At 49.5% G+C, this 21,669-nt stretch overlaps 13 protein-coding genes across 13 annotated transcripts; 6 read left to right on the top strand and 7 right to left on the bottom strand.

The window, feature by feature from the left end:
• Positions 1-15: 15 nt before the first annotated feature.
• Positions 16-810, bottom strand: M437DRAFT_54375 (uncharacterized protein; the record flags this gene model as incomplete). Its single annotated transcript, XM_041022676.1, has 1 exon — positions 16-810. One exon carries the CDS (start codon positions 808-810, stop codon positions 16-18), a length of 795 nt encoding a protein of 264 aa, XP_040877516.1.
• Positions 811-1,327: 517 nt separating this feature from the next.
• M437DRAFT_86586 (putative acylamino-acid-releasing enzyme) lies at positions 1,328-3,367 on the top strand (the record flags this gene model as incomplete). The annotated part of the gene is made up of 1 exon (XM_041028491.1): positions 1,328-3,367. The coding sequence occupies one exon, from the start codon at positions 1,328-1,330 to the stop codon at positions 3,365-3,367; it is 2,040 nt and encodes a 679-aa protein (XP_040877515.1).
• A 361-nt stretch (positions 3,368-3,728) lies between these two features.
• On the top strand, positions 3,729-4,854 carry M437DRAFT_68036 (uncharacterized protein; the record flags this gene model as incomplete). Its single annotated transcript, XM_041025043.1, has 4 exons — positions 3,729-3,884; positions 3,948-3,961; positions 4,021-4,083; positions 4,143-4,854. 4 exons carry the CDS (start codon positions 3,729-3,731, stop codon positions 4,852-4,854), a joined length of 945 nt encoding a protein of 314 aa, XP_040877514.1.
• A 460-nt stretch (positions 4,855-5,314) lies between these two features.
• On the bottom strand, positions 5,315-6,802 carry M437DRAFT_27634 (uncharacterized protein; the record flags this gene model as incomplete). Its single annotated transcript, XM_041019121.1, has 1 exon — positions 5,315-6,802. A coding segment is annotated over one exon (1,488 nt), but the record flags the coding sequence as incomplete, so codon positions are not given.
• A 421-nt stretch (positions 6,803-7,223) lies between these two features.
• Positions 7,224-9,122, top strand: M437DRAFT_77219 (alpha/beta-hydrolase; the record flags this gene model as incomplete). The annotated part of the gene is made up of 3 exons (XM_041026761.1): positions 7,224-7,241; positions 7,937-8,100; positions 8,153-9,122. 3 exons carry the CDS (start codon positions 7,224-7,226, stop codon positions 9,120-9,122), a joined length of 1,152 nt encoding a protein of 383 aa, XP_040877512.1.
• A 30-nt stretch (positions 9,123-9,152) lies between these two features.
• Positions 9,153-10,245, bottom strand: M437DRAFT_77218 (uncharacterized protein; the record flags this gene model as incomplete). Its single annotated transcript, XM_041026760.1, has 3 exons — positions 9,153-9,658; positions 9,718-9,795; positions 9,855-10,245. 3 exons carry the CDS (start codon positions 10,243-10,245, stop codon positions 9,153-9,155), a joined length of 975 nt encoding a protein of 324 aa, XP_040877511.1.
• A 787-nt stretch (positions 10,246-11,032) lies between these two features.
• M437DRAFT_86580 (uncharacterized protein) lies at positions 11,033-12,661 on the bottom strand (the record flags this gene model as incomplete). The annotated part of the gene is made up of 3 exons (XM_041028490.1): positions 11,033-12,083; positions 12,133-12,264; positions 12,315-12,661. The coding sequence occupies 3 exons, from the start codon at positions 12,659-12,661 to the stop codon at positions 11,033-11,035; spliced, it is 1,530 nt and encodes a 509-aa protein (XP_040877510.1).
• Positions 12,662-13,950: 1,289 nt separating this feature from the next.
• On the top strand, positions 13,951-15,147 carry M437DRAFT_86579 (uncharacterized protein; the record flags this gene model as incomplete). Its single annotated transcript, XM_041028489.1, has 1 exon — positions 13,951-15,147. The coding sequence occupies one exon, from the start codon at positions 13,951-13,953 to the stop codon at positions 15,145-15,147; it is 1,197 nt and encodes a 398-aa protein (XP_040877509.1).
• A 114-nt stretch (positions 15,148-15,261) lies between these two features.
• Positions 15,262-15,959, top strand: M437DRAFT_86578 (uncharacterized protein; the record flags this gene model as incomplete). The annotated part of the gene is made up of 2 exons (XM_041028488.1): positions 15,262-15,410; positions 15,461-15,959. The coding sequence occupies 2 exons, from the start codon at positions 15,262-15,264 to the stop codon at positions 15,957-15,959; spliced, it is 648 nt and encodes a 215-aa protein (XP_040877508.1).
• Positions 15,960-16,195: 236 nt separating this feature from the next.
• Positions 16,196-17,583, bottom strand: M437DRAFT_68030 (uncharacterized protein; the record flags this gene model as incomplete). Its single annotated transcript, XM_041025042.1, has 2 exons — positions 16,196-16,230; positions 16,263-17,583. The coding sequence occupies 2 exons, from the start codon at positions 17,581-17,583 to the stop codon at positions 16,196-16,198; spliced, it is 1,356 nt and encodes a 451-aa protein (XP_040877507.1).
• Positions 17,584-17,966: 383 nt separating this feature from the next.
• Positions 17,967-19,288, bottom strand: M437DRAFT_68029 (alpha/beta-hydrolase; the record flags this gene model as incomplete). The annotated part of the gene is made up of 3 exons (XM_041025041.1): positions 17,967-18,667; positions 18,718-18,918; positions 18,970-19,288. The coding sequence occupies 3 exons, from the start codon at positions 19,286-19,288 to the stop codon at positions 17,967-17,969; spliced, it is 1,221 nt and encodes a 406-aa protein (XP_040877506.1).
• A 438-nt stretch (positions 19,289-19,726) lies between these two features.
• Positions 19,727-20,215, top strand: M437DRAFT_54327 (uncharacterized protein; the record flags this gene model as incomplete). Its single annotated transcript, XM_041022670.1, has 1 exon — positions 19,727-20,215. One exon carries the CDS (start codon positions 19,727-19,729, stop codon positions 20,213-20,215), a length of 489 nt encoding a protein of 162 aa, XP_040877505.1.
• A 73-nt stretch (positions 20,216-20,288) lies between these two features.
• M437DRAFT_86574 (tartrate dehydrogenase) lies at positions 20,289-21,482 on the bottom strand (the record flags this gene model as incomplete). Its single annotated transcript, XM_041028487.1, has 3 exons — positions 20,289-20,633; positions 20,685-21,175; positions 21,239-21,482. The coding sequence occupies 3 exons, from the start codon at positions 21,480-21,482 to the stop codon at positions 20,289-20,291; spliced, it is 1,080 nt and encodes a 359-aa protein (XP_040877504.1).
• Positions 21,483-21,669: the final 187 nt, after the last annotated feature.

The following is a 21,669-nucleotide window of genomic DNA, read 5'->3' as shown; positions in this document are numbered from 1 at the left end:
CATGGCAAAGCACAGCTAAATCACCTGGTTGAGCTGCACGTCCGTACGGCGCAATATATACAAATGGTGCATGACAGGCGGTCTGTGAACAGTGTCGTTAGGATCTGGTGGCTGCTCGATCTTCTCATGCCTTTCTAGATTCCAGAGCTCGAGCGGGTGTGGAAGTCCTTCTGTCTGGACTCTGTCATTCCAATGTGAGAAGCGTGAAGATGAATAACTCAATACAATCCATTGACAACCAGGATCTGCAAGGTAAGCAAGATGATTGGCCAATAAATCCAGAGGGAACACAGTCCTTGTCGTCGTTGGGAGTATAGGCTGACTTGTGTGGAATCGGCTTATCTGATATGGTAGGTCGATTGTTACATCCTCGGCGCAGGATATAGCGTCAGAGGTGGACTTGTCAATGATCGCATCGAATTTCTTCCCAAAAGCTCCATAATCCAAGATCTGTGATGCTGACAACAGGTTCAGTGTTGACCAACAAGTAGGTTCAGATGTAGCCTGCGAAGAGTCCAGCAATTCGATTTCGCGCTGTCGATTCCGGTCTATGACCACAGACGAGTAGTCCACATTATGAATTTGCTTTGGTGATTCGACCAGCTTCCTGAGTTGTATTGACAGAGCTGAAGATCCACATCCTATGTGCAATATTTGGGGCTTCTCATTATGACCAGATCTCTCGGCAATTGCTTTCCTCAGCCAGGGCTCAAGGACAGCAAAGTCCGCTAACCAGTCAAATTGTTCTTCTTGAGAAAAGCGGTTATTCCAGTATTCAACATCGCCAAATGAATGGGTTGCTGATGGCATTATTTTTGTGGCTTGATAAAACTCGTCATGAGGCTCTGCGAAAACGTTTGAGGGATTGGCTCAGAAGTGAGTGTGGCCAATTCGCTGGAAAGTGATGGCCAAAAGTCTTGATCATCTTGAGGCTTGTCTTGTCGACGGCAAAACCTCCAACAATCCTCAGATATCTCTAGCCCTGCGACTCGTAATCATCTCGCAAGAGCGTTTTGGGTATTTTTCTCCTTTTTTTTTCCTGCATGAGTGAACTTGAACAGGCGTTACAGATGGTAAGTATTCCTTGGACAAGAGCAACAGTGTCCTTATCGCTGGTGCCTTGAGACGCGCGGTGTGCTCGATTAGGAAGCTCTGAAAACTGTCGGAGGCATCAACAATTATTTCTCTATAATTATCCTGCTAAGTCCCCATTACGCCGCAATGCAGTGAAGTCTCAAGCATCTTCACTTCAAAAGCGCAAGGCTCTTTGGCCAATCCACCTTGTGCTGCGGCAAACTCGTTGGGCAGCTTTGGAGAGCCAGCGAAAATGTCGGACGACAAAGAACTTCTACAAAGCCTATGTGACCTTGAAATCCCAAACACAATCAGATTTTCTCCCGATGGTCAACATGTCTTGTACTCGACAGAACTGACTTGGGGTCATCGGAGAGGCTCTCGCGCAGTCTCAACCCTTTGGCTCGCCAAAACCGGACTAGAGAACTCGGCACAGCGACTCACATCAGGCTCTTACAAGGACTACGCAGGTGCCTGGGGTACCGATGGGAAATCCATAGCTTTCATATCTGATCGCGCAGACGCGGGGAAGAGTTGGGCTATCTATGTTCTGCCAATGCGCGACGGCGATTTTAAGGACGCAGAAGCATATGCTATCACGGATGTGCACAACGAGAAGGCAATTGATAAGTTTGCTTTTTCTCCTGATGGAAAACAGATTGCGTTTCTCTCGGCGGACGAAAAGACCACTGAGCAGAAGCAGAAGGAAGCGGATGGTGAAGACATGCACGTCTGGGGCGAGCAATGGTCTCCATCGAGATTGAGAATTGTTGACTTGGAGACCCGAAAGGTGTCAAATCTGGTTTTGAACAGACATCTGGTGGACTTCCACTGGAGCCCGGATGGTACGCGCATTGCATTTGCTAGCAGCAGAACCCCCGAATTTGAGAGCGGTCTCCTTGAAGGTGTCACCATCTCAACGGTTGATGTTAATCTGGATTCGAGCAAAGAAGTCTGCTCGCTACCCAGATCGTATAACATCAACCTCACATGGGCGAACGATGGTCACTTGTATCTCTGCTCTGGCGTGCCTGCGGACAAATTATATGGTGGTCATGGCATCTACTCCGTAGATCCAGATTCCCCATCTTCAAGCTACGAACATGTGGCCTTCGGAATAGACGACGATGCTGCTGGTCTGACCAAAGCAAGCAATGGAGAAGTATTGGTCAAGGTGGAGCATCACCTGGAAAGTCGCATCTGCTCCATGGACGGCAAAGTCATGTACGGTCAACAACAAGAACTTGAGGCTTTCGATGCAGCATACACGGGCAAAGAAAGAGAGACAATCCTTGCAATTGCGACATCTGATGTCAACCATCCGGTGGAGGTTTTCACGACGGTAGATGGTGGTGCTACGATGATCCAATTGTCTAACCATGGAGAAGCTTTCAAGTCACGCAAATTTGGCACCTGCAGCATCCTAACAAGCCCGTCCGATGACGCAACTGTCGACATTGAGGCACTTTACCTCTCGCCTGCAGGCACGACGGCGGGTGCGGAAAGTGACCGTCCCAAAGAAGCCTTGCCGACTGTCGTGATGGCTCACGGAGGACCAAACACCCGTCTAACCAACGCCTTCAACACCTACTACTACATGTTAACGCCCTACTTACTGTCCTTAGGCTACGGGATATTGCTACCAAACTACCGAGGCAGCTCCGGCCGCGGCCAGCAATTCGCAGAATTCTCTATCGGAGGAACAGGAAAACACGACTATGCCGACATTATAACCATGACTCAATGCGCCATCGAGCAGGGCTATGCCAACAATGACAAACTTCTTATCTGCGGATGGAGTCAAGGCGGTTTCCTGACTTTCCTGTGTAGTGTACGCAATGGCCTCCACCCCTATGATTGGAAGTTCAAAGCAGCGGTTGCCGGAGCCGGAATCTCTGACTCTGATTCTATGGCTTTGACTTCGGATCTAGGAAGTGTGTTTCAACCTGAACTCCACAGTGGACGTGTGATGTGGAACATGGATCGCGATGATACAAGAAATCGACAAGCAAGTCCGTTGTGGGAGTTCGAAGATGCGGTGAAGCGGAGTCAACAGACTAATTCGATGGTCATTCCACCGATGCTGATATTGCATGGAGAGGAGGATACACGGTGTCATGTGTCTAATGCGTGGGGTATGCGGCGAGCTCTTGAAAGTCAGAAGTTGCCGTTTGAGCTGGTTACATACCCTCGTCAAGGCCATATCTTTAGCGAACAGAAGTTCTGGATTGACATGGCACTGCGGCTTCGGAGATGGTGCGATACATACATTGGTCAAGAGTTCAATCGCTAGAACAGAAGCTCTATATCCACATCTCCTGTAGCCCTGGAGACCTGTAATCTGACTTCAGCTATCCCTGGACATACTTCGTAAATGTTGTCTAGACTGTGCTCGGCGGCTCGCTGACGTCTCTGAATCTGCAATGGCCAGGCCACGAGAATTAGACATCAGCCCATGGTAAAAGCGCAGGCATCTTGCAATGTGTTTTATCTCTTCACACTAAAACATTCTCGCATCCACTCACATCCCTGAAGAAGACCTTCACATATCTGCATGTCGTCAAAAATGTTCAAAACACAAGCTGTAAGGACAACCCTGCCCTTGCAGCGCGGGCATCGGAGAAACAAAACTCCACCCAACACTTCCCACAGCGATGCCAACTCTTCAACCATCTCGCACGAACTTGCGCGTCTGCACCGGAGACACCTCTTGCCGAAATTACGACACAGCGTATGCTCTCAAGTCAGCTGCAAATATGATGGAATTCTCGCAAATCGCGTGCGAAATCTGCCGCACCAAAAAGCGCAAGGTAGGTGTTCATGCGCAGCGTTTTGTGATATGGTTCAAATGTGCTTAAGTGGTTTTATCTTAGTGTGATCGCAAGATGTAAGTCGAAGAGCCAAGTTGCGGTTGCAAAATTCCAAAAGGTTGCTGATTTTGAATAGTCCAACATGTTCGCAATGCATCCACGCCGGCCAGACCTGCACATATCCAGGCACAAGCAAGAGGTAATAAGCCTGTTTGCATTATCCTTTTTGCTATATGGACACTGATCTCTGAGCCTCAGAGGTCTTCCATCCGGCTACATCGCAAGCATCGAAGATAGACTAGCTCAAACAGAAGCCGCACTACTACAAGCACTTTCCACAATCCACGGATCTCAGGTAGAATCTAGATCGCCTCCAGCTATACCCGAAAAGCCTAGAGATATGGAGTTCAACGAAGTACGAATTGCCAAAGTCGAAGAATGGCAAAAGTATCCTTTGGACACGGAGGAACACCAGCGGAACTGGATGCAGTATAAACTCGCCACAAACCCTGGATCAAGTGCGTTGACAATATTGAACACTCAAGAAGGTCATGCTGGTCAAGCTAGTGACAAGCAACAGTCACAGAGCCACCAGAAGTCTGACGCGGCACGGAAACGACAGAAGATCGCAAATGAGTCGCCACAAAACAGACAGCTTCCGCAAGGCCACAGGTCGGATTTCGCATCTGAAGCACTGCCGCTCACAGGAGCACAAGCTTTGCAGGGAGGAAGCGAGTGGACGACAAACGCGCCTCAAGGTAGGCCTCTTGATCCTGATCATGGGTTCGCTACATCGATTCCTTCGGCACAAGGCACTACGACTCGATCGACAGACTCGCATCGTGCCTCAAATCCGCGTTCAATGCCCACACCGATTCGATCTAATGGCGTGGAAGCACTTCCTGATTCCGATCAAAACACCAGCAAAGCTAAGAGGCTTAGCACTTTGCACTCACGGAAGTACTTCTAACCCCTGCCTTAGTCAACCAGATCACGCAAAGGTCGTTGATGCTAGGAATCCATCATTATGCTTCATGCAGATTCTATCCATGTTAGAGGTCGAAGTCCAGTAAAGAAGAATATTGATCATCGCCCATCCAGAAGGGAATATCGAATTGTTCAAAGAGATTAGTGCTGGTGGCCGCAGCGGCGTCAGCTCCAGAAAGCCAAGGAATTGACGGCTGTGGTTCCAACGCCGACGAAGATGGTCCTAATACGTTCATGACATGATCCGAAATGTTATTCTGCAGACGCGTCGGATTGACACGGTTGAGCCCCTTCGGGTTATCATTGAGATCACGCAACGCGTTTAGTCTGTTGGCACCTACGTCTTGTTGAGGATTGACGTCGTGTTGCTGCGCTGTCCCAGCTGTGTCAATCTGTGGTGACTGTGGTGTGGTAACAGTGGAGTCGAGAAGCAGTCTCATAAATAAATCGTTGATAGCGACTGCACAAACATTTGGCCAAACACTTCCTCGGAGTGCAAGATGTCTGAGGATTTCCACGCTATTATTTGCGAGATTCCTGGCGATATCTTTTGGCATCTCGCCTTCGATTGCTGCGTGGAGCACGATGAAAGAACTCATCCATACGCACCACGTCAGTGAAGGCCATACTAAAGGTGCTGTAGATGGTCCTTCACCTCGCTGAATACGTCGGAAGAAGAGGTATTTGAAAAGAGCAGAGATGATGGTGTCAGAAGCACGGATACATGTCTGCAGAGCGGCCATATACTCTGGTGTATGCTTCTCCAATGCAAGTAGAGGTCGATTGAGTGAGATGATCAATTCATGTTGAGAGACCAGAAGGACGACCTCATGTAATGTGCCAAATCGACCAGGTTCACTGTGTTCGGCGGCATCCAACGAATATTGAAGATCGTTGGCCCACTTGCCAATTCTCGCTCCGATCAGCGTAGCGAGATCGTGGTTGGTAGTTCGTTGATGAATGGACTTGTTGCGGAGCTCAACGATCTGGCCCTTGATCGAAGCATGCTTAATGAGAAAGTCTAGTATTCTGAGCCGATCGTCCATGACTGCCTTGTGACGTCCTCCAGTTGCATGCTTCTCCTCGTCGAAGTAACAAACATCCACGTCATCGTCGCGGATGGTCAGTGGCAGACCTAGAGATTGACAAAGATGTCGATCAATACAGTATATTGTCCAGAACAGTCGCCGACGAAGCTGAGCTTGATCAGCGTCAAAGTTTGCATATCTTGTAGGGCATCTGTGCAGACCCATCTGGAAGGCCATTCTCACAATCATACCACCAAGTCTTGATGCTCCATTCAGTCGTAGCATAGATACAAGGAAGAGCTGTACCGAGACGACTGCTTGAAGTGCGTCAATCGAACATGGCATGAATAGCATGTGTTGCACACTCTCCATGGCTTCCCTGAACGACGTGAAGACAAGGCACGCAGGAACCAGCTTCATGGACGGGCTTTCCGATTGCCTACGGTCGGCAAGGGAAATCGATATCATGGAGCGTAGGAGTGTAAGCTGTGGACTCCGCTGCTCGCACAGTGCTCGTAGATTATCCGGTTGTACGTGTTGCTCAAGATATTCGAGCATGGTGGGTGCATGAACAAAGGGGTAAGCAGTGTGCCAATTTTCAAAGTAGCTCTCGCTCCATGTCTGCAAATCGTCGAAATCGAAGTGCGGAAGCTCATGAGTAACTTCCTGGATTTCGTTGGTGGACCAGAGAGATTTTGGACTGTATGGGACGGCATCGTCTACATCGTCTAGCTGGTCCTCTTCACCAGGCACGATGTTTTGATCGGGCGTTGCAGGGGCCAATTGTACGCGAGATTTTGCCAGCGCATGGTATACAGAACGAACGAAGTGAATGCCACTCGAACTGCCTACAAAGCTTGGTGCATCTGTGCCATCGCTCTGTCTCATTAGGCCAATCTCGCGTCGCTGACGGTCTTCTGACTCGCGTCGAGTACGCTTTCGAGGGGGTTCATCAACATGGTCGCCAGCGCGTGCCGGCCTTGCAGATGGCGACTCTGCATTCTCATGTTCCGGTACATCTGGCATGGGTTGCAGATGACATGAAAGGAAAGATTGATGTGCAAAAATGCAGGGTAAAGTAAGTTGCTGATGGCGGCAAGGCTGATCGGGCAAGTGTTTCCCCGCGAGCTGTTGCCATCATGTCCAAACAAGTCTTGGCGATGCCTTGGAGTGCTTCTTTCGCTTCCTCACAAGAACAGAAAGCTTGACTCAACAAAACCTCTTTGCACGCACCAACAACATCATGCCGCCGCAAGCGCCGCAAGCGCCGCCAGCACCGCCCAAACCATTGCCTGCAGGCATGAATGTCAGGACCTTGGCCATGATGGCTATGGTCTATGTCGTTATTGCTGCCACTTTGAGTACGAAGCCCGATCAAGATTTCAGCTACGGCACGGCAGCTGTCGGAGTCCTCAGCTACCTCATCGTAGAGGGCGCATCTTTGATCAGCGAGGCCGTGCGATTGTACTCTATCCCTGTCGCTGATGGACAAGATGGTTCTCGACCCCATCCTGCTTACATGGGCTACTTGACAAAGACCCTTGCTGGCATGATCATTTTTGGCGGCGCTTTCGGGAGAGTCGATGTGGCTTGGGAAGCTGTCAGCATGCTTCGAGGCTTCTTGCAATCCATCTTCAGCAGCAAGCCTTGACTACGGAACTACCACTTTTACGACGTCGAATGCAGCGCAATTCTTTCCCGCATTGATCTCAAGTTTCGCGACAAATCGTTGTCTTTACAGGCCGTATATCGTGTGCAGCTTCCCCACACGTTCGCCGTATTGCAACACTAGCTTTGCAGAGTGGCTTGTAACGGTCGACCTGAAGCTGAACCGAGGTGTTAGACAAGCCTTATCTGACAAGGAGGGGGTTCAGCTGAGGAGCGATGGATTTCTACAAAACCTCCTTGCTGAACCGACTGCTAGATAGTCGAATCCAAGCAAATCTCATCTGCCTCGCCATTTGACATTGCAAATTCATTTATCTCGACACCAAAACGTATTTGAGAAACTCGTTGAATATGGCGTCAACACACGAGCCTAACCCTGGCGTCGGGCCAGCGACCTTGATGGATAAGCTACAATGCCTTACACTTTTGCCTCTTTTACCTTGGACATGTTTCCAAGTGCTTTTGCGAAGAGCTGTCTGGACAACAAATGATCTGAGTTTCAAAGCCGACTTCATCTGCAACTTCCTTCGCTCGTGCGTCTTACCTTCCCTCCGAGATAGCCTTGACCGCTGACAAGCAGCATAGAGCACAGCCCTTGCTGCCGATGAGCATTCTGAGAGATACTACAAAGGATTCCGAGCCCAAGTTCGCGACGTCGCGACGATTTGCAAACAACAAAACAGAGCTATACGAAAAAGTATCTCGAAAGGAGTTTTCCGGCCGCTGGATCTGTAAAGGCTGCCCCGGAAAATCTACAACGGCATCCAATGTAGACTTGGTTCTCTTTTACATTCACGGCGGAGCTTATCAGGTCGGCCACCCAGCCTCTGCTCTCGCACCATTTCTTCGTGTTGCCGAACTCGCAGATAAGAAAGGCATATCTGTTGCTGTGTTTGCACTCGACTATTCCTTGACACCAGAAGCACAGTTCCCCACTCAAGTCAGCCAAGCAAAAGCTGCGTACCGCTACCTATTAGAGGATCAAAAGATCGATGCCGCAAAGATTGCCCCTATTGGAGATTCTGCAGGTGCACATTTGATCTTGAGCTTACTTTCGGTTTTGGCGGACGAAAAGTTACTCCCCAAACCTGGAGCTGGTGTTTTTCTGATTGCTCCGTGGATTGATTTGCGTTGTTCTACAGGCGGCTCTTGGACTCGCAACCGAGACAGCGATTATCTGCGTCGTGATATAATCATTCGGGCCGGACTTCAAGTTATGCCGCATGAACTCGATGCTACAGCGCCGCATATCATCAACTTTGCCCTGCCACGACCTGAGAAACAGTCCTGGGCACAAATCTTGCCTAGCAAAGTGTGGGTGGGTATAGGATCTAACGAGGTGTTGTTAGACGAGAACATTGCTTTCGTCGATCATTTGAGGGCTGATGGAGTAAATGTTGATTTTCAAATTTACCAAGGCAAAGTACACGATTGGCAGATTGTTGAGGATCTCCTGGACGCGGACAAATATTTCGCTACGGTCGGTGAAGTACCTCAGGGGATGATGCAGGGAGCCGCAAACTTGGCAGAAGTTATCATTTCGGCAATGTCTTGATTACCTTGTTTCCGTTCTCGCTTTAATCTCTTAGCAGCCTTTTGTAACTAATGCGCCGGCAATCAGTCCGCTTCCAGCTACCTTCTCCGCAACAGAACTTTTCAAGCCGCAGTTTGTACCATCCCACACTGCGAAGAAACAGTTGGCAGTCTCATCACAAGCAGTCACACAATCCTGAATACTACCCAGCTTCTGCGTTCCCAACTCTCCACCAGTGTAATTTGCGCTGCAGGTGATATTGAAAACACTGTAGTCCAGTGTCGTCAACCGATATCCATCATCGTCAGGACACACTGGCGTATAATCCCAAACTTGAATTGTGATGTTCTCACTCGTCCACGTTTTGCCGCCATCAACAGAAGTCAAGGTGCCAGAAGCACCGAAACTGCCAAAGGTGTCTGAGTAATTTGGTTGAGGCGAGTCGAGAACGAGAACGGTGTTGATCCAGGAGTGGGTGGGTGTGAGACCGCATGGGTATGCTGGTGCTGCTTGGTTGCATTCTTCTGCTGTGCCCCAACCTAGTGCGTGTCCTGATGCTGTTGTGTGCGAGCGACGTTAGGTATGCTGAAAGTAGTCATAGACTCAAGCAACTTACAGGTCGAGAAGTTGGAGACGAGTTTATCGTTGACCAGAACGTATTGATCGTAGTTGCCGGTGTCGTCATTATACATGTCTTTGCCTTGCATCAGTAGATTCATCTAGGCTTGACAATAGAATCGACAAGCAACTTACAACTCATCGTTACCTCATCGCCAACTTGTGCGACAACTTCCTGTCCGCCCTCTTGTGCCTGCCCTCCTTGTGAGTTCACCGTTACCAAAGTACTCGCCCAAGCACACCAATCCCCATCCAAGACACCACATCCCGTATCTATGTCATCGTTGTAGCTTTCCACAAGCGCTTGGATGAGATCGCCGTTGCTAGTACCCATGCCCACCCACAAGGACAAGAGACCTTTTTGAGGTGAGGGTGCAGCAGGGACAACGAGTGTCGAGTTTGCTACGCGGATCCAGTTGTTTTCGGCTGTTGGACCCGAACCGAAGTAATGGCCGAAGCCTGAGGGACCTGCTGCTACGAGGGTAGATACGAGTGGAAGTAGGAGAATAGTGTTGGTGATGGTCATGGTTGGAGAGAACGACGGTTATTAGGGAAATGGTTGAATACAGAAATAGATAGAAGGAAAGAAAGCGAGAAGTTCCAAGATGTAGAGCATATGTATAGCAATACTCTGCCGTCTCTCGATTGTCCTCTACAACGGTTGTAGTAAACTGTTCGTATAACAAGGTTTGCGCGTAAGATGATTTCATGCCTCTAAAACGAGAGCTTAGGGTTGATCTTGAGGCTAGAACAGATCTGAGAGGCCGAACAGTTGATCTACATATTGATGTCGGTAGACCTGTGTGAGGAGGAGAGTCGTGATTCAAGTGCTAATCTTGCCATGCGGAGAGGTTCGTCACAGATGTTGCTGTCTAATTATATGCATGTTGCAACCATCATCTCTTTCACGATTCTTGGAATGGTTTACCTCAATTACCTTGCACACGCGATAACAAACCAGTTTTTGCTTGTCGCTGCTAGACTTGTTGCTGCGATCTGAAGGGAGCGGTTCAAGAAGGGAGGTCCGACGTCGACTCCACTCCACAACACAGCGGCGAATTTGCTGAGCCCTAAAACGGCCAAATACAAGAGAGAACTTTATCAAGGCCAAATTTATCACACTAGTCTGCTGAGATGCAAAGAAGGAGCTGTAATAGGAAATGAGACTACGATGAAATACCAAGTCAAGCGAGATGCGTTGCGCGGAAGAAGAAAACTTCCAGGAGAAATAAAAAACTCCTCCAGCGCAACTGAAAATAAAACAAAACAGGAAAATCAAATAAAAGACAACCCTAGAACCGCGATATGACGCCTCAAACTTTTGTGGCATCAACACCTCTGTCCTGGCAATACTTAGCGACCTCCTTTGCCAACTTCTTCTTCTGATCCACCGCGTTATCCATAATATCCTTGATCAAGTCAAACTCCTTCTTGGTCAAGGATGCCTGAGCACCGCCACCAGTCCACACACCTTCAGCGAGGATCGCCCAAAGCCCAGAGCCCTTGCACACATCTTCCATCAACTGCATGACTGCAGAAAGCTGGTTGGGTAGCCATGTAATGATGGGACTGCCGCCGGTAGCGACAGGGTGAGAAGTGCGCTTGATGATATACTCGCGAGTAAACTGCCAGTGGCGCCAACGGAAACTGCGGATGTGGTCGAGAACGCGCAAGTACAAGACCACAGCGCTGAGGTCGCCAGAATTGGTGAGGAAGTCGCGGACACCGACGTCAGCTGCCTTTTCGCGGATAGTGGTCAGGAACTCGCGGTGAGGCTTGGGTCTGTATTGACGGAATTCACGGAGGATTTGCGTGAGCGGGTTCTCGGGCATGGGGATCTCGCAGATGTGGTCGAGAAGAGGGATAATGCTGTCATTTGCGCCAGATTCACCGCGGAAGAATTGAGGCTTGTCGTCGTATTGACCCTCGTAGATGACACCGTCGGGGAACATAGATTGGTTGGTGATGCCGTAGATGAAGGTGCGGTAAGTCATATAATCCTTAGGCAGAGAATTGGCCCACATCTTTTCCATGTTGGCTTCAATGACAGTCATGGCTTGGAGAATAGATTGAAGTCCGGTCTTAGCATCAGTAATGGCATGCTCATCCTTTTGCTCGTCGCGGGCCGCAGAGACGGCGTCCACGACATTGGCAGCTCCTTCAATCAGCTTGCCTGTCTGTGCGACCATATGGATGTGAGTCAGAATAAAACCAGCTTCGGAGGACTTGGGATCGAGACCCTTCTCGAAGGCACGGATCAGACGAAGGTTGGAGTAGTCATCATGGCCCTTGGAAGGATCAACGAGATAGTAGTTGTACAAAGCGTAAGAAGCGGCGTACGACATGAAGGCAGGAATATCAAGGCTGACGGGTCTTAGTATACGAGATATCACAGGAGTCGGCAACGACTTACATCTCGGCACACTTGACAAGTGGGCCAGCAATGCACTTAGGCAGAATCTGACGACCAAGCCCGTAGCCGTCGGCGGGATTGTTGCTGTAAACCTTCCAGCAAGGCTCAAGCAGATAAGAAGAAGCGACAAAACTATGTAAATTAGCACCTGCATGACCGAATTTGCGACTGACATAACTCACGAGTAGTCGCGGAAGGCAGCAGTAATAGCAGCCATGTCTATCTCCTTGGTGCCAGGAACAACGAGGTTATCAATCTCAGCAGTGAGGTCAGGCAGAGCACCAGAATCAATCAGTGGGCCAAGCTTGAAAGTCGCAAGCAAGCCAGCGCTGCCATCTTCCTTGAGAATGGGCATGTCATCCAGGATGTCGCTCAATACATCAAAGGCTGCAGGCAGTCTGCGAAGTGGCAGCTGCGTGGGAAGGTACCCATTCTGAGCAGTGATGAGAAAAGGGTCAGAGCCAGCGGGCAGCTCAGATGGGTCATGAGGAATAGAGAGAAAAGAGGGCTGGGTAATGATGCCAGGCATGATTGGTAGCGTAGAAATGGCAGCAATTCAGATCTAATGATTCTGGGTGGTAAAAAAGGAAATTCGAAGAATGTGGGCGAAGCGAAGCCCTTTTGTTCTTGTGGCCGGAATGAGTTCCTCTGATAAGGACAGAATGCTTCTGAACGAGGAAGGCGTTCCGGCCTCAGACCCACTTACCATCGCTCTGTCGACGACGAGGTCGATATGGTATACAACATCGACAACGCGCCTATATTAGGACGTTTTTCGTCAGGTTACGTCTGTCATATTGCAGAGGACGCTGGAGCTTTCCTGACCGGTGGCACTCATCGTGTGAGCCATAAGAGCTCTGCAATGTGGCCTGAACGAAACTGATGTTCTCCATGGCCGGAATTTGTCCTCGCTTTCTTGCCTCTCGAGGCTTCGTTATGTGCCAAGAGGCCGGAATGCTGCGCGCGCTGGTATCGTCGGCGAGGTTGTTGTGAAGCACGTGACCCTTGGCAATCCTTCGAGACGAAAGTTTGATTGTCAGAAGCATCGTCTCGAGAGACCTGGATAGGTAAGCAGAGCCGGCGACAACATAGATACACCGTATCCCGTATACAGAACTTCGCACCGAGGTGAATGTAATGAGGCACGAGTCTGTGTGATATAGCAGTGTGTCCAGCAAGAAGCGTTGTCGTATCGTCCGATATTCACTGCGACAGAACCATCCAGGCCTCGAAAAAAAAGCTCTGCTAGATCACCACGAGCTCGTTACGCCTTCTCAACAATTATAACGCTCAAACAATCGCGCTCTCTGGAAAGATGTTGTCGCATAACGCCAAGCACCATGCCTGTAGGGAGGCTGTAGTCTCCACCCACGGAGCCGGACCAGCTGGAGCAAGACTAATCCGTGAGACGCGTCCGAGTTCCGATGGCGTAAGATAAAAGAGGAGGGCCCAGACTGCAGTGAAGACAAAGAGCTGAATCGGAGGGCAAACACAATACAGAAAAAAGAAGTTGGGATGTTCAAAGCGCGTTCCCGCGAAACGCAGACAAGAGAAAGGCAGGTTAATCGCAGCCCACGTTGCGTGCAAGACTTTTTCCAGGCGAAGATACAGCGCGTCCATCATCGATAGGTAAATGGCGAACAATGCCTTGAAGATGAATGGAGCGGTGGATGGTCGTTATAATTACGCCACGGTTGAAGCGACCAGCGTAAGTTCTCGACACAATTTGTTGTCATGTTCTAAGCAGGAAGGCGTTTTCTGCCGTCACCGTTCGAGGGTGGGTTTGGGTAAGAGCGTCCTTGGAGTGCAACTTCCAAAATGGAGACTGCAGTTTCCAACATGAAATCTCTCGAGATTTTCATTTTTGCTTCTCGTCGTTCTTCGTTCAGTGCATTCAAAATTCTCCGAGTTTCATCATCCAAAATGCAAACCCGCTCCTCGAAGCCTTCTCTACCCAAAAATGAATCCCTCCCTTCGAAAAGTAAATCCCGTGACATGTCCTCCGAAACACCAACCCAACGCCATTTTCAGCGGCTCGATCAATTTGCACCCCTCATCAATGCATTCAAGAGAAGAACCCGTTCCGCAGACATCCTCAAAATACTGCCGGAGGATGTTCAGATGATCAGACGTGCCCTCCCGCAGTTTAGGGAGTTAAGAGGTCAAGAAGTCATGCTTGTTCTGGGATTCTGCATGAAGCCTGATGATGAGGAAGAATGTAAAACGGATAAAATTGTATCGGCGCTTCAGATGCAAGGAGAAAACCCAGTATTATTTTTGGATCTTCGCAATGAGTGTCGCCGCAAGAAAGACAATTCTGGATGCTTCTCTGTCATGGAGAATGAAGTCGAGGTCTTGTTAGCCTCGAAGGCTCTGGAGATTCAGATCGCCCAAGAGGAATTTGGCATCACGATACGTGCGGTCCTCACATTTTCGGGATGCTGGGATCACGATCGCTGGAGTAGAATTCTGGCAGCTCTTGAGTCCCTGGAAAACTCCCCTCCTCATTACCTGCACGAAACTCAACATCTCTCGAGAATGCAGCACACGCAACTCAAGTATTTTGCGAAAACTCTGTCCCAGACCGTAATGCAAGATTGGAGTGAAAAGAAAATTCTGGACTCGTTCAAAAGTGTCGGGGTCGTAGAGACAAGACTCGTCCCTCGAGTGCCTAAAGATTTTGGCGCAAGATATAGAAAGTTGAATGAGATTGCCGAAGAGAGCATGGAGGGGTTGGAATCTGGACCCGAAGAATCAGAGAAGGATGAGAAGATTGTCAAGAAACCAAGGATTGAGAATCTTCTGGTCGAGAATGAGGGATCGGATGAAGACGAGATCCCCGAGATGAAGAACAGATCTCGTAAATCATATGCATCGGTGGCTTGTCAAAGTTGCAGGAAAGGTAAAGAAAAGTGTGACGGGAATACACCTTGCGCCAGATGCGTCAGGTTGGACAAGGAATGTGTCCCCGGCGAGCCCAGGGCTAAGAGAGGCACGAAGACCTCCAAGGGTTAATGGCGATGTTAATCATATTTAAGTTTTCTATAAGCAGCCAAGCCTCCAGCCCCTTCGATGAGAGACTTTGACTTTACAAAGAAACCACTTTTTCTGATCATGCTCCTCGCAACCATGGTACAAGCGATTGCTCATTACGGCCCAAGCCTATATCTTCCATCTTTTGGAGCCAGTCTTGGACTGTCCGCTTCAGAAGCGGCTATGCTTGCCAGTCTTTTGAATCTCGCACAGGCTATTGGTCAACCTTTGCAAGGATGGCTTGCGTAAGTCTGACTGAAAGTCGATGCGAACCTCACACTGACCAAAATCACAGTGACTGGCGCAAATCCTACTACATCCCCATGCTCATCAGCACCATCGGCGCAAGCCTCGAGGCTCTCCTGATCTGGGGCTTTGCTCGCTCTCTCTGGTCGTTGTCCATTTTTGCGCTAGCGTTCGGCAGTACGGCAGGTGGATTTGCTGTACTACGACCTCGCTTTGCAGCCGAGATTGTAGGTGATCAGGATTCACAGGACAATCAAAGTCTGTTTGTGTTTGCGATATTGACCGCAAGTCGTGGCTCTGCGATCATCGGCTCGGGCTTCATCATGAAGATGTTTGTCCATGAGGGTGGGTCGAACAAAGGGTGGGGAGGAGGTACGGCATGGTCGGGCCTCGTGCTATATACTGGCGTCATCATGTTCGCTGCAAGTTTCGGCGCAGTGGGCATGTTTGTGGGCCCGACGAGGCGGTATGGAAGAAGTTCAGAAGATCCAGCCCTTGATGGAATGTCAAGATCAAATGACAATGATAGTGCAGGCAGACTCGTTTGAACTTGGGACATTTGAAATCGAGACATCTGCTAAGCATGATACAATGCCGATGGATCATGTTTGCCTAGCATTGGTGTATACCTTTCCTTCAATCAAGAGCTTGGATCCTGTGTTCGTCTTCGTTTTGGATGTCTGCATGCCAAGGCAAGAGCAATCCTTCGAAAAACTGAGTTTCACTTTCGTTTTCGTCCTCCCAAGGCCACTCATCCCCAGTTTCTATTCTGATGAGAGACAGACTAAGCTCTGCTCCCAGTGTCTTTCGGAACACCCACTCCGCAACGATCAACATTTCTCCGAGTAGACCTGCATCAGGCCAAGGACCAGAAATCGTTTCAAAAGGCAGCGCCTTCTGCAGAGGAACACGTGAAGCGGAAAAACGGCGATATGCCTTTGGTATGGGTCCATCATTCTGGAACAATACAAGAAGGGCAGATGTTCGTTGCTCTTGCGACAAGGAAGGTATCGCGATTCCAAGATCGTGGTAGACTTCAAGGTCTTCGGCCGTGTAAGGTTCCTGTCCTTCGGTAAGACACGTCAAGATACCGAGACTGTAAGCTTTTTTGAACAGATCTAGCCATTCAGGATTGTCGGCTGCAGTATGAATGTCGGCAGTGGATGACCCGTAAGTCAGGAGCCGGGCTTCATCCTGAAGGTCTTGGTCTGATACAGGACGACTTTGTGATGCTCTATACTTAACCAAACGATGCAATCCCGCCACGAGAAACTCCCAAGACCTGTTTTGTGGCAGACCGGGACCACGTTTTGCATTGGAGGCGCTGAAAGGGAATGGACGCAGGCGTTCCAAATCAATAAGAAATGGTGGCATGGCCGCTATTACTTGAGCAGATACAGCGCCGTCAAAGCCTCTACAGCCTTTCCACATACCCATATGGTAACCATCCCTGAAGTGACTAGCGAGGTGTTCGTTCCTTTCGTTCCATGTTGTAAAGCGCTCGCCACAGAAGCCACAGCGGCTGTTCACCCATGCGGCTTCCAGAAGCCAGTCATCCATATGTGGAAGCATACCACACTCATGTACAGAACGCAGATGCTGGCGAAGATGGTCTTTTCGAAGGAATATCCTAGCATTTGGTTCTCTCGATTGACAATAGTCATGATTGTGAGACGCGATGTGTTCCGAGGTCGGAGATGTGAGGCCGCAGTAGGCGCAGATCTGATTACCAGTGCTTGCGCATTGCTGCACAGCAGAAAAGGGACAACAAATATAGCGTTTCAGTGGGATGTGACAGGAAGTCTCGTGTCTGGTCCAATCGTACTTTGTGCTAAAGGTGTCGGTACAGAAGGTGCATTGGAATTTCTTGCCTTGAAGCAAAAGGGATGTCTCCTGCTCAGGAACAGCTTGAGTATCTGGTTCATTCTCAATTGCGTCCGTCACGAGTTGAGGTGTTGTGGCCGACGTATCCTTGCTTGGGCGTCCAGCTTGCTTCCGCCGACGATAATTTGCAAACCAAGTATTGAGCTGTCGTACATTCAGACCTGTCAGTCCTCGTAGAGTTTCTTTCTCGGCAGCAGTAGGATATGGGCTGTCCCGATGTTCACAAGTCCATTTAGTCAATATCTCAGAAGCAGCAGGTGAATGTCGAAGCAGATGACGCGCTGTCATGATTTCAGCTCTTTCTTGCGACTTTTGCGCAGCTTTTGCACATTGCCGCTGTCAGTATGAGAAGAGCGAGCTATACAGAGACTCATAGCAAGTGGATTCCAAGCATCATGAGAAATCATTCGTTTCGACCAACATGATGGAAGTCACAGAAGAATTTCTCATTATGAGATGGAATTAGAAATGAGAAGCCGCAGCAAGGAGCTCAGGTGGCCCGGGCGCAGGCTTCGATTGCAAGTTGGGAACAGTCGCTTGACGCAACCATATCATACATTATTCTGTACTCTCACTCCCAGGATATAGTGATACTGCTATGTTTGACCTATCTATGATCTCGCTGGATCCATGCGTCACCACGAGCTGCACCTGAACCTGCAGATGCTCCATCAACCGTCGTAGCCGTTCGCATCGCCCAAGACCTGAGCAGCTTCCGCGCCCTTACGATACATGTCCTTGAGATCTTTAGCCAGATGTTCAGGCTTCTCCCAAGCAGCAAAGTGACCACCGGTGTCATGCTCGTTCTCAAACACCACAGGTCCTATCTTCCTCACCCACGCTTTCGGAGACGTCTCCATGTCTTTCCAGTTGTACATGACGCCTAGCTTGACATGCGGAACATGACCAGTCGCTGCCGCCAAGACACTCATGTCATCGCCGCCTTGTGCATCATGCCTGGCCTCGTAGTAGATCCGAACATTGGCTGCAGGTCCAGCAGAAGAGAACCAATACAAAGACACCCAAGTCAGGATCTCGTCGGGTGTCCAAGGGTAGTTGTCAGTCCACTCGTGAAGCTTCTCGAGAATCCAGGACAGCAAAAGAGTTGGAGAGTCTTGGAGTCCATAACCCAGAGTCTGAGGCCGAGTGCCTTGCTCGGTGCTATAGCCCGCACCGTCTTTGCGGAATCTGGCCAGGCGTTGTAGAGCTTGATACTCTTGCTCGCTGAACGAAGATTTGTCGTTGAGGGCAGCAGTGAGGTCAGCGTCCATGGCTGGTGGGGTCATGTTGACATGTGAAGCTTTGCATGCTTCTGGGTAGAGGTGGCCCATGAGTCTCGTTATCCAGAAACCCCAGTCTCCACCCTGAGTTGCTGCACAGTGTCAGTAACTGCATGAAGCACTAGGACGAGGGTGTGCTTACCGTACTGCTTGTAGCCCAGCTTCAACATGAGCTTGTGGCAGACCTCTGCATACTGCTTGAGTCTGAATCCTCGCTTCTTGACTCCCTGCGAGAATCCAAAGTTGGGAAGCGAAGGTGCGACAACGTGGAAAGCAGGTGCGTCGTCTTTGGTGTCAGCCAGCAAAGGCAGCACCTTCGACACCTCAGTGAAGTTTCCGGGCCCTATCTCGTCATCAGCAAATTCTCTGATGCATCGATGCTGGAGTTACTGACATCCATGGCAGAAGAGAAGAGGAATAGCATTCTTGACCGAACTCTTCTGATAGAGGAAATGTATCTGCAGCTCGCCAAACCCATCGACTTTAATACCAGTCACGTAGTTTGGCAGCTCGTTCAGTTTTGATTCATGCTTGCGCCAGTCGTAATCGTTTTGCCAGTAAGTGACTAGTTTCTTGACTTCGGGTCGAGATGCGCCGTAATCCCAGCCTGCGTCATCGAGCTCATCTGGCAGGTCAACAACAGCGAGTTTCTGCTGCAGGCGATCAAGTTTCGCCTGTGGAACTGAGATGGTATAGGGTTTGATGTCTGACATATTGCTTGATGCGATTTGATTGCTGTGATCTTGATAATTTGCAATGGTCCAGCGAGTATTTATCTATCTGGTTCAATGCTGCAGATGGAGCTTGAGTGCGGGGCATCTTGTTTGTCCCTCCATGCCAAGCTACATCATCCTCCTCTGCTTACCTGAAGATTACAAAGCATTCTCAGCCTTGAGGCAACAATCGCTCGATACGTGAAGTGAATTGTTATCTTTTGACGTGTAGATTTGCTTTCGAATAGGTACAGGGATTGATACGCCAGTACAGCTTTGACACGTTCAACCTTCGTATCCGGCAAGCCCTATGAAATGAGTCACATAATGCTTTCTATCAGGAGCTGTACAAGCACACATCTCATCAATGACTAGAACTTCTTTCTTGCAGAAATTCTTCTGGGCCGACAACATCCTGTCCAACTCCTGCCACAACCAATGACCTCAAACCATTCAGTACATCAGAGGTGGGAGCGTGGCACACATTGCATTTCCACCGATCCCTCTCTTCTTGACCTCAATGCCATCAACGATGTTTTCGATACCGATTGGATGTACTGGACAACTCGCCTACCCCTAAATGAGCTCAGACAGGCCATTGCTAGCTCAGTCTGCTTTGGCCTCTACGAAGACGGGAACAGTACTCAGGTTGGATTTGCGCGTGTGGTCACCGACAAGGTGACATTTGGGTACATTACAGATGTCTATGTGTTGCCAGAGTATAGAGGTAATGGGTTGGGAGGTTGGCTGCTTGATTGTGTAGATGAGTATCTCAAAGGGTTGCCATATCTACGGTGGGCTATGTTGAAGACGTCGCAGGAGACAAGTCGCAAGGCTTATGAGAAGAGATTGAACATGATTGTGCTGGAGAACAAGGAGTCTGGGCCGTGGATGATGGGTAAAAAAGGTCAGGCTAACCGAGCCTAAGGGCTCCGAGTCCGCTTGCTGGGTTTCAGCTGTCTCTAGGGAGAAATGCTTCATACAACTCGACATTATGCATTTATGCATAGCTTTTCTTGATCTCCTCGCATACTGCATCAGTCACTTCCTTTGTGGTTGCTTGACCACCCAGGTCACGCGTCAGGATACCATTCCCACACACGTTTTCCACACACTCGAGCAATCTTTCTGCAGCGACTTCTTCGCCCAACCACCGTAGCATTTCACTCGCAGTCCAAAACGTGCCTACCGGATTGGCGATGCCTTTTCCTGTGATGTCGAAAGCGGAGCCGTGGATTGGCTCGAACATACTGGGGTTTTGGCGTGTGGGGTCGAGGTTGGACGTTGGTGCTATGCCGATGGACCCTGCGAGTGCTGCGGCGAGATCGGAGAGGATATCTGCGTGCTGTATCCAAGTCAGTTTTTCTGTCTTGTGTGAAAAATTTCTGCAACTTACAAGATTTGTAGCGACAATGGTATCCAACGATTGCGGCTGCAACACCATACGACAAGTCATAGCATCCACTAACATCTTTTCCACCTTGAGATCCGGAAACTCCTTCGCGACTTCGGCCGCAATCTCATCCCACATGACCATACCATTTCTCTGCGCATTACTCTTCGTAACCACTGTGATATGTTTCTTATGTCTCTTCTGTGCAGTCTCAAACGCAAATTTGAGGAGTCTGGTCACCGCGTGTCGAGTGAAGATACTGACTTCGGTGGCTGTTTCCCAAGGTTGGCCCTTGTGACTGCGACCTCCTTGGCCTGCGTATTCGCCTTCGCTGTTTTCGCGGATGATGACCCAGTCTAAGTCGCCGGTTGTCGCTTTGCGGAGAGGTGACTCGGTGCCTCGGAGTATTTTGGATGGACGCACGTTGGCGTATTGTTGAAAGCCTTGACAGATTGCGAGACGCAGACTCCAAAGTGAGATGTGATCAGGAACATCTGTAACATAAATCAGCCCTCACTCTCCCACTCTTGATCGCGTCAGAGGTGAATGAAGCCTACCAGGAGCTCCAACAGCACCAAACAAAATTGCGTCGTGCTTCTTCAATTCTTCCAGTCCATTGTCGGGGATGTATTTTCCAGTCTTCTTGTATGTTTCAGAACTCCAGTCGTAGTGCTCAAAGTCTAGAGTGAATGATTTGCTCGCCGCACTCAATGTTTCGAGCACTTTGACGCCCGCGTTGATGACTTCCGGTCCAATACCGTCGGCAGGTATACAAGCGATCTTGTAGTTTTTGCCAGGCATGTTGTTTTGGCAATTCTGGAGATTCTATGCTTGATAATTAGCAATTGCTCGAGACTGCGAAACCAATAACATTTATGTAGCGCTGGTTGAGGAGGGGTAGAGTGGACTTGTGTTTGTCCGCCGGACTTGTCTTTCTCCTCAGTGAGGGGTATGAGGGGTGCATTCTCTCCGCACAGTTCTACGTTGG

This window comes from Aureobasidium melanogenum, assembly GCF_000721775.1.
Source record: "Aureobasidium melanogenum CBS 110374 unplaced genomic scaffold scaffold_19, whole genome shotgun sequence".
NCBI classification, from domain to species: Eukaryota; Fungi; Ascomycota; class Dothideomycetes; order Dothideales; family Saccotheciaceae; genus Aureobasidium; species Aureobasidium melanogenum.
This window is presented reverse-complemented; position numbering and strand designations above follow the sequence as displayed.